At 41.5% G+C, this 11,197-nt stretch overlaps 1 protein-coding gene across 1 annotated transcript in view; it reads left to right on the top strand.

Annotated features, from left to right (window-relative positions):
* The window catches only part of PGM2L1 (phosphoglucomutase 2 like 1), a 93,512-nt gene that overhangs the window by 21,641 nt on the left and 60,674 nt on the right, over nt 1–11,197 (top strand). The window contains exon 2 of the mRNA XM_019504233.1: nt 9,386–9,553. Coding sequence (XP_019359778.1) covers nt 9,386–9,553 — 168 coding nt within the window. The remainder of the gene's footprint in view (nt 1–9,385; nt 9,554–11,197) is intronic.

Genomic DNA, 11,197 nt, shown 5'->3' with positions numbered 1-11,197 from the left:
TACCCCCCCAAAGGATTTTTCTCCTCCCATCTTGTTTTCCATTCAGCTTCCAAAGAATATCCCCAAAATAGTTTTGTTCCCTATCTCTTAGGTTGTTTGAAACCTTTGGTCTGATTGAAAAACCTGCAAAGAAAAGTTGTCTGTACCTGGGATATCTTAAATTCACAAGGATGGTGCACAGATTCCATTGCAAGGACGCTTCATCTTTTGCAGGGATTTTTTTTTTCTCTTCTAGTTGGATCGGGGTGTGCAAAATGCGGCCTTGGGGCCAGATGAGGCCCGCTAGGTTCTATTTGGCCCGCAGGGCCCCTAAAAAAATGTAGAAAATGAATATTAATCAGCCCTCGATGGCTTGCCAAAACTCAGTAAGTGGCCCTCTGCCCAAAATAATTGCCTGCCCCTGAGTTCGATAGTGGTGAGCAGGCTGCCCTCTCCTATTGTGCATGGTAGGGTATTGCCTTTGAACAAAAAAAATCTTCTTTACCCCATCTGGCTTCTGACTGACTGAATAGCATGGGCTGGTACCTATAAAAGTGTATGCTTTTCTAACGAGTTAGCCTCTAAGGTGCTACCCCGGCCTGCCTTCTGCTTGAAACTGTAATAAAGGGTTTCAGGAAAGGTAGAATATAGTAGAAAATCAGAAATAATTCGAGCTAGTTCTACATTTCCAAGACAATGAGAATTCCTTTATTTTGTATTCTAGGCCTTTGTATTGTGAGTAATGGAGCACTGTGTCATAGCAATGGCGATGGCTCTTAGGAGGAGGCACTTCATTGTACATCTGTGTCTTATTGTAATTACTCTGACCTTCAGTTTTTAAACTAATCGAGTTTGGTATTACCGTCATTTCTGTGTCTGCATCTCCCTTATTTCCCAAAGCCTGGAGAGCATGATTCTGTGCGTTTGCTCCAGCTCTTGGTTAGTTGTGTGAAAGGTCTTATCTAATTTTAAAATAATGCATTTAAAAATAAATCTTCTTGTAGAAGGATTGTAATTAGTGAAGGGTTGGAGCACATCTGAGTCTCTTTCAGCTGTGTCTGTAGTCTGGGTTCATGCTTACTTGGATTCTCGTCACATAAATGAAGTGATGCATAGTTTTATTAATCTTTCTTTGCTTTCTGTCTGTCTTGCTGTCACTACATAAATGTGGTGTAATGGTATGATGACCTTTTAGCTGTGGGTTTTTAATGCTGAATGGAATGTAGAATCCATATCAATATTTGTTGATAGCTGGGATTTTTTTCCTCCTCTTCATCTCCTTTTAATTCATAACTTCAAAAAATATACTTTACTTTTTTTTGGAAATGCTGATTTATTGAAGAAGGTTCTAACAGGCTACATTCTAACTGGGACACTTTTGGCTAGCTGTTTGTCTTGGTTATGTGTGAATTATATAGAACTCACTAAACACTTGGCCCACGTTCTGTTTATTGGTAAAACATGCATTAATGTTGTGACCTTAGTTATACGAGTTCATTACACTTGAAGGATGTCGTGCTCTAAACTCACAGTAGTTGTAACTATTGCTAGTGTTAGCAGTGTCATGGAGAACAGGTTACCTGTGGCCACATGCTCAGATAAACTGCCATATTTTGTGAGCTATTTTAAAAAAGGCAATATTAAATTGCATGTTACATTTTTTTTTTTCTTTTTACCATTCAGAGGTTGTATCCCAGTGATTTAACCATTTCATTATGCATTGCTTTATGCTCCTTTCTAATAAAGGATGGTTTGGTTTTGACTGGAGAAAAGCAACATTATGCATTTTTACATTTCTGGAGAAACATCCTTTCTGCAGAGTATGTTGGTTTTCAGTGCTGGCCGTGGAGCTGTGGCAGGCCGGGCTGGCCCAGGAGCTGGCTGACCTCTTTATGGTAAATGTCAGTGGTGTTCACCCTCATCTTTCACATTCCAGTTGCCTTTTTTAACCTCTGTTTAGGACCCTGCTTTAAGCACCATGCTCTAGGCTATGGGATTTTATATTCAGTGTATGCATATTGTTGCGTTCTTTGGCTGTAATCAGAATTATTTTTTTGTAACTACGCACAAATTGCATTACAGTCAGATTTACCTTGTAGATGAGCCAGTCTTAAGTTTTGGCTTCTGCTTAACCCAGCAAGCTGGCAAAAGGTTATCATTATACAACACCCAGTTTAGGGTGTTCTCTGCTTCACGGCTCCACAGAGTATAAAGACTTCATATGCTTTCAGTATAAAAGCATAGACCTTTTTTGCTTTGAGCTGATTTTTTGGTGATTCACAGAAACTTAGTGAATATATCTTGAATGAACTGCAAGGCACCTTGTAACATGGAAGTATCCTTCAGGGACTATATGGAACAAGCATGTGATATTGAAAGTCTGGACAAGTTTTATTAAGGGCTGTTCCTTCTTTTTCCCCCAAGGTAAACTTGGGTCACTCTGTTGTGTGCATAGTTAAAGGAATTGTATGTAATCAAAAAAACCCCTATAAGTGAAATGACAAGGTTAGAGTAGTTTGCTCACTATTAGAACCAGAAGCACTTTGTACTTTAAATGTGGATGTACATAACCAGAGATTAGGGCAGTAGAGTGGTGAGAGACTAGTGGTAATTAGTAATGATGATACATGATTGTGTTCCTGCTAACCCTCAAAAGACAGACATGATTTGAGGCAGCTTTTGAAGTGTGAAGAGACAAGCTTTTTTCTCCCCTTTCATTGCAAACAGAAAATGATAAGAAGACAGTCAAGCCCCTTCTTCATTAAGTTCCAGATTAATACAACTGACTATAAAGTGAGGAAATAAGCTTTGAACTTTAGGTAAAATTGATTTGTATGTGCCCACTGCAAGGCTGTATTAATATAGTACCTTTGACATGCCCATACAGTGCCACAGAAGTAAGTAAAACAGCTGGAGTTTTAAGGGGCTGACCTCTGATTTTTGCCTGGGTCAGTGCTGAAACACTTAGTATAGGGGTGGGTAACATCCAGCCCACGGGCCAGATCAGGCCTGCAGCAGACTCCATTTCCCAGCAGCCCCGGGCTCCTGGCCAGACTCCAGGAAGACCCTGGGAATGCGGGGTTGGGCCAAGCCAGGCCAGAACTTTCAGCTTTCTGCCTGTCCTTACTCTCATGCCATGCTAGTAAACCAAGGGGACAATGAATTAGCGTTATAATAGGACTTGCTCATCCACCCCTTCCTTCAGGCTGTTTCCCCAAAAGCTTTGTTTTGGATATCTCTGTGCCTTGCTGATGTAGGAGTGGAAACTACCAGCTGATGCAGTAAAGGGAGGGTGAGCGTGGATTTTGCTCTTGCTGCAGCTGTATAAACATTTGGTGAGGCTGGAATATAATCTACGCACATTGATATTTTTTGCTGGCAAGAAGCTGGCGGTGTGTGAGAGGAGCCTATGTCCTTTGCCTTGTGGATCATCGGTCTGCCTGAGCACGGTCCGCTGAATCAAGTATCTGGATGGATGGGGCTTGACTGTACCCTCTTAACTGCAGCTTTACTGGCAGAGGGCACAAGGACTTTTGTCTCTTTTTCTCTCTGCTCTCTAAAGGTTTCCCTTCCCATCCTGCCTTTTCCTATAACTAAAATAAATTACCACCTGCACTGTGTTGCTTCAGCATTTTTTGCCTTCTACAGCTTTTTGCCTGAAAAGGGCCCTAGTCCAGTGGTCCTCTCCCTTGTTAGACTCGAGGCTTACTTGGAAAATACCAGCTTTTAGTTTTCATTCTTTTTTATTACAAAAAAAATAATAGAGCAATTCTTCTCTTTTAAAGGGCTCAGGAAGACCACAACAGGGAAGAATGATTTTAACACTCGGAATTTGTATGTGAAAGCTCTGGATTTCTCTCTCAAGTCATGAGTTGGTGTTTGCACCCATAACTGAATGGCACCCTGCAACACCCTTGAAAGGGTCTCGTGGCATCGTTTGTTGAGAATCCCTGCCCTAGCCATTCTGCCAGACTGTTCTTCAAGTCATTGGGTTGTAGAAAAACAGAGCTGGAAGGGTCGTCTAGTCGTGCCCCCTGCATAAAGAAGGATCATCCATATCCAAACCATCCTATACAGATCTGTTGTCTAACCTGTTAGCAAAACTACAGTCAACTGTGATACAACCCCAAGAAGTAACACCCTAACCTGTCGCAGGTAAAGAGGAGGACCCTGTGCGCTAGATGGTGCACGTGGGGCTCGGCTGAAGTGGCGTGGGGCCCAATGATGCTCTGACCCCACAAGAGACCTAGCCTGCAGACCAGCCCCGCACCAATCATCTGGCCCACAGGGCCAACACATTGAGCACTGGATTAGTCAACCAAAATAGGTCCCTACAGCCCTATTTTTCTCTCATTCTACACAGCCTAGTCAAATGGCATGGATGCAATATGTTTCTACATCCCTTAATTTTTACATCCACAGGATGAGAGCTTTCTGCCTGTGTAATTTCCAAGGCATGCAGGGCAAAATAATTAATGTATGGGAAAAAAAATTATATACGCTGCTTTATATTCCAGAGATACATAATTCCAACCTCTTTCGTATGCTCGAGGCAGTGAAGTGTCTCTAGCTGAAAGTTTTCTCTGCTTGCATACATAATGGATGTTCATAGACACGAGCTTTTCCAATAATGCTAGTTATCGCAGTTGTACAAACAAACATGCACCATTTGTTCATGAAAAGTTATTCAGTGTGCAAGGTAAATATGAGTGGCCTGATTTTTGGATTCATTTCAGCTGACTGGGAGATGCAGATGCATGAAACGCCTTTCAAATTTAGATCAAGAAGCTATTTGTTTAGCAAGCTTTGGTATAAATGTGGGCCTGTTTACTGCATATAAGCACATAAATCCACTTTTCAAGAGAGTTGGAAAAGCACAACAACTTGGGTTACCTGAAAAATTAGCTACTAAATTTTCCTAAATTTTCTTGGACCTGCCGCTACCATCTCCAATGTTTGGTAGTAAAGACTCATAAGAGTTGATGAATAAAATAAATCTTTCACAGTTACTTCTTTCCCTTTGAGAGATCAGCTCAGTCACCTTTCTCAACAAGATGGGATATCTTGGCATTTGCAGACTTTCTCCCGATCAGAAAGATACGAATATATGTCTTGGCTGCATCTAACTGCATGCTTAGTCTCAAATGCACAGCTTCTGGAATTGTGGATCTGGATCATAGTGTACTCGCAATTTCTTGCAGGCAAATTACAGGCTTGAAAGCAAGCAAGGCCTGGACAACTTCAGATTAATTATCTTTTATAAGACGAACTGCCAAACAGTCACATTTATCTCCGTCATGCTACCAAGGGCATACAGCAGACACTTGAAGAATTGTAAACATTCATAGTTAATCAGTCAGGTGGACTGATGGCACTGACTAAATGTGGCATTGACTAAATGGGGAAAAAATACTGGGGAACAAAGCAGCTTTAGAAAATAAAGCCAGGGTTAGAAAACAAAGAGCACTGAAGGCAGGTAAAAAATGTAGAACGGCAGTTCCTGCTGCAGGAGGGCAGACTGATGGGAAATGAGCCACGTACAGTAGATTGTTGTGGAAGATAAAAATAACTGATGGACTTCAGAGCTTGTCTATTTTGAAGGCTCTACAAATACAGAATGAGCATGAGGAAATGTAGTACTACACATCTGTTTTAGCTTAGACGACAAAGTTAAATTCATCCCTGTGGTTAATTACCTGTGGAAGTCAGTGTTGGTTCAGGGATGAATTTGGCTTAAGATGCTCGTGTTCTTCCCACTGAATGCCATCAACTATTTATAGTGGTCCTGGATTCTCTCTGCCAGTACTAGTACTACCCTTCTTGCCGGGATCACCTACATGATCAGCGGCCTGGGGGACAGGCCCTATGAGGAGAGACTTCAGGATCTGGGACTGTTCAGCCTGAGCAGAAGAAGGCTGAGAGGTGACTTGGTAGTCTCCTACAAGTATGCGAAGGGAGAACACCAGGACCTAGGTGAACAGCTTTTCAGAAAAGCACCCCTTGTCCCCAGGAAGACTCAGACCAATGGACATGAGCTAGTCGAAGAAAAGCTTTGGCTGGACATAGGGAAAATCTTCTTTTCTGTACGGGTAACTAGAATCTGGAACACACTCCCAGCAGAGGTGTGCAGTTGCCATCTCAGGCGGTCTTTAAGAGGATGCTGGATAAATACCTTGTTGAACTCATTTGAGTCCAGTGACCTCCTGCCCATGGCAGGGGACCAGACTTGATGATCTTACACAGGGGTGGGCACTTATTTCGGACAGAGGGCCGCTTACTGAGTTTCAGCAAGCCATTGAGGGCCGCATGACAGGCAGCCAGGGACAGATGTGTTCTCATTTTCTAAATTTTTAGGGGCTCCACGGGCGAGAGAGAATGGCCTGGCAGGCCCACATCTGGCCTGCGGGCTGCATTTTGCCCGGTCCTGATCTTACAGGTCCCTTCTGGTCTTTTTTTCTATGAGTCTATGATCCTTTGATCTCAGCAGTATTCCTGCCCAGCTCAGGGGTTTGGATTTGATCTTCTGACGTCCTTCCAGCCCTTAATTTCTGTTTTTCTATGATTTCTGTGGTTACTGCTGGGGGTTAAAGTAGCACCAAAGGACCTATAAACACAGGCCCAATTTGTCTTATACACAAACCAAACTAAAGCAGACGATCCCTGCCTTGTTGCCTGAAATCGGAAGGGACAGAGCGAAGCTCAGGAGACGGGGATGTAACACACAAGCAGAGCAAACAATATGATAATCACAAAATCGCAGGTAAGTTGCCCTATTCATAAATTATCTCTATTCAATAAAAAATTAGATAAAGAAGTCTAGGGAAGTGAGTGCAGAGGACACAGGGCAAGTTGCAAGTACAGCTGATGTGAAGAGGCTGAAAGAAAGTGATTGGGGCAGACAGTCATTTGGCACTGAGCAGAGATGGTCCAGTCAGAGCTAGGCAGTTCTCTTGTCCTAACAGATCCCTGTTTTGGCTGTTCTCATCATCTGGCTACTCTTTGTCTATAGACAGGCATACATTTCAACCTTTTTTTAAAAGGGAGCAGGAATGTGGCTGAATTTTTCATCAGCTGTTACAGTCAGCAATGCATCAGACTGCAATACATCAGCTGTTACACTGTTAGCAATACAAATGCTTATATAAGCAATGCAAGTGGGCTAAATCACTGCAATTTTAACCCTAAATGAAACGGGGATAAAGTTGCAACAGTTCTTCCACACTTGTGTTACTACAGAAATGTGCCAATAGTTGCATTGTCCCAGCTTATAATGGTATAATTCGCTAGGATTTCTAGGCTACTCCATTATTTTTTTAAATTATTATTGTTCTTTGTTTTGTTTTGGCATTAACGTGTTTTCTTGGGTTGGGATCTTGTATTGTCTTGTCCCCAGACCACTGTATCTACTTCTAATGTGCATTTTACTGATTTTAGTCTAACGTTATTCCAAACAGAAAAATATAGAACTGATAAGCATACAGAATACAAGTGTTCTGGCTAGCAAGTCACTAAGTGCTGATTTCATGATGGGCCAATGTGTTTGCTCTATTGGCTAATTAAGTGCAGCCTGCTGACAAGGGATTGTGTCTAGTTTAAAAGACTAAGGTCTTAATTAAAGCACCTATCTAAATAGCTTTAAATCTGTTTCTTATTTTAATATTTACCTCCAGTAGCCTATTTTGGGGGGAAAGGCACTACCCTCTATGCTTATTACTGTGAATGTTTGGTAGTTTTTAAATGTTTGAAGATATGGCATACAAGGGGCGAAATTCAGAACAACAACTCCATAAGGCTTTTTGCTGTTAGTGCAGTGTTGTATTTGGGATTTTAAATGCACAAGTCAGAAATATTCATGTATGTGTATGCAACTTCCATTGTTTGAAGGCGGTGAATTTTTTTGCAGAATAGAGGGAATTGTCACTGTAATCAATAAACACATGTGGGTAACTTTATTTCAGAAATAACATTTTGAGGAAAGGTGGTAACATTGCATTTTTCCTCCATATCTAATAATTGTGTGCTGTATAATGAAAATGACCATAGACCTCATAGTCTTTTGCTTTCCTTCCCTTTATATTAGCCATAATGTTGGGCAGATGTAGCTTTTTGTCAGGCACTTATAAATGACAGGCGATCTCTTGAGACCATATTTATCATTCCCATGAAACTTCTGAACTGGGCTGTAGCGGTTGCAGTGTCTTAAGAGGCTCCTACTGGAGTGGGACCCATTTTTCCCTGGTGGGACACAACTCTTGCAGCATGCAATTCAGCAATGCAGCAGTTTCTTGGGATCATCTGGACCTTATGAAAGATATTTCCTAAATCATCATATTCATTTTTCCCCCCAATTCCTGGTAATTTTGAAGCCTTTTGGGGGTAAATTTGTAGAAGAACCTGAACTGCTCCATGAGTGGAGTCATCCCAGCAAGGAGGGAGCGTAGGGAAGTTTGTGACCCTTTATCCAATATGCGACTGACGCTGTGGAAGGTGTTAAGGACACATGACCACCAGCTGGCTCGTTATGCTGTTTCCTGGTTAACATCAGAAATGTTTTCTGCAGGAACCAAAGACCCTGGAGGGTAATAAAAAGAAATCCCCAACACTTCAGCAATGCAAGCAACATGTTCTCTTTCTTTATGGAGGTTTCATGTACGTGGACCCTCTTTCCCCACAGGAGGAAGATCAGAGACTGCTTTAGCCTGTTTGAAGAGGCCTAGAAGGCAAAGGATATGAAATATCAAAATGTGACAGTCCTAGCCTTTGGTGTGGTGGTAGGGATAATAGCCTTTGCTGCTTAACCCTTCAGCTTGAGTGATTTAAAGCATGACTAGATAAAGTTTTAAAAGCAAAATGAAAATGCCCGAAATGAGAGTAAGGAATAATTTTGCATTTGGTTCTAGGCAATTAATAGCATAGCGGGTTTATTTTCAACCACATCCTTAGGTGACCAACTGCCATTGAGTACCAGACTCTGAACATTTTTACTGTTTGGTCTCTACATTTCCAATTTGCATAACCACAGTTTATAAGAAGTTATATTGTATAGTGGTGGTAGTCGAGACAAATTCCTTGAGATATCAGCTACTCTAAGGGAACTGGTGATAGGCCATGCTGTTGGAAAAGAATATTATCTGAAATATATTCTGCCTTTGTAATCGAGTTGTGTATAAGTAAGGGTATTTGAGTAGAGGAAGTGTGCTAGAAATGTCAAAGCTACTGCAAGAAAATATTCCTCTCCACCCCAGTGTGTTATAAAACAGCACTGGCTATGTATGCAGACTTCCTGCTATTACCTGTACAGATGTTAAATAAAATTCTTGCCCTAACTTCATGGAGGCAGTAATGCGTGGCTCTGCTTTTCCTCTGGTGGTAACAAAACTGAGACTTTTCACTTTCTCTTTTACAGAACCCAAAAACAAAAGAGCAGATTGAAAACCTGTTACAGAATGGGAAGGATAAAGAGCTGCGGGATCGTCTCTGTTGCAGGCTGACATTTGGGACTGCTGGCCTTCGCTCTGCTATGGGGGCAGGCTTTTGCTACATTAATGACCTTACAGTGATCCAGTCAACACAGGTAACTGCTGGGTAGCAGCAACCAGGCAGACTTTATTGTTTCAGTTATCATTCTTATCCTTTAAAATGATGCCTTTGGCTCTGAAATTCAAACTTATTTACAAGTTACATAAGAATGGTTTCATTTGCCTCTTTAATATAACTTCCTGATTGCCCTGTGGTGACCATTCAAGAACAACATGCTGCAACAGTACAAAATGTTTTGGGGCAGGAAGTGAAACGTGTTTATTCAGTTAAACCTGCACAGAGGAATGTAATGACCTGAACTGGATTTTGGCTTGTAGTTAAAGCCAGAGAGCCGGTGCCTTTAGACTGTTACTTTCAGTGCATTCATATCATTGTAAAAATCTTTCCTTGTTTTACCAGAGTAACCAAATGATCAAGGAGCTAAAAGAAGGAGTTACTTATGGGGAGCAGTTACAAGATATAAATATGTGGCTTTGCCCTAAAGACTGTTGAGGGATCTAAACACTAGCAAGAAAAACTGTCCAAGTTGGTATAATTTGGTATATAAAGAGAGATTAGGAAAAAGCTAGGATGAATTTCTGAACCATGAGATGTCTTAGCCTTTGGATTAGGCTGCCTGAAGTGGAAGTGAGGTGAAATGAAGTCTATGAAGAAAGTACTTTCAGGGAGATGGACTGGATAACTCCATACATCTCATTCATCTCTGGCATTGGTAATGAAAGTAAGATTTGTTTTCAGTGTACTGTGTTTTACTAAATATTACTGCTTTGATTCAGAGATGTTGATACGCTGTTTGGGCATGTACAGAAACAACTTCACCTACCATAAATCCAGCAGCTTGCCTCAAAGTAGTTTTCTGTGTGGGGCCAGCTATTATCTCCAAAAATTTTCTTAGAGCTTTTTTTAAAACCAAGCCCCCAAGCCTTTTGCACGGTATTTCTTGGAAAGTTAGAAGTTTTAGTGTTGAAACCTGAGAAGCATTTTTTCACTTCATTGATCATAAACATCTCACCAGTGTCCATTTGGACATGAACCTTATTTGTCAGACTTTGGCTTTAAAATTTTACCAGCAGAGGTCTTTCATATTGCCTCTTTGAGGGAGTGTTGACTAGCAAATCTAATAAGGTACCACACACATATCTGGGCCAGTCAGTTTGTTGTGGACAAATGTATAACCTTCTGCCTGCCTGCTTTCCATTCTCTTTTGGGGTTTGGAAGTGGGCAAAGGATTGAAAATAACGTTCATGTTCTCCTACCCCTTCAGAAAGAGGTGAGAGAGGCAAGAAGTTTAGTGGTTTCTTCTCGTTACAAGCAGAAATCTGGAAATACGGAATTGTAGCATATGAGCACATACACAGATAGTCCAAAAAAGTAGTTGTTAGGTACTGTTAGTAATAAGTAACTAGTACATTACTAGTAGTTAGTAATAGTAAGTTACTACTAGTAAGCTGACTATTTTCATAGTTTCATAGTTTCATAGATTTAGGGTCGGAAGGGACCTAGTAGATCTTCTAGCCCGACCCCCCGCCAGGGCGGGAGAACAACAAAAACCCCAAAACAAAAACGGGACTCAAATGAGTCCAGCCAGGTAGGCATCCAGCCTCTTCTTAAAGACCCCCAGGGTAGGGGCCAGCACCACTTCCCTTGGAAGTTGGTTCCAGCTCCTAGCCGCCCTAAC

The sequence above is a fragment of the Gavialis gangeticus genome, unplaced genomic scaffold (assembly GCF_001723915.1).
Source record: "Gavialis gangeticus isolate Ggan-Ray unplaced genomic scaffold, GavGan_comp1, whole genome shotgun sequence".
NCBI classification, from domain to species: Eukaryota; Metazoa; Chordata; order Crocodylia; family Gavialidae; genus Gavialis; species Gavialis gangeticus.
Note: the sequence above shows the minus strand (reverse complement) of the source record. Positions and strands in the feature narration are given on the sequence as shown.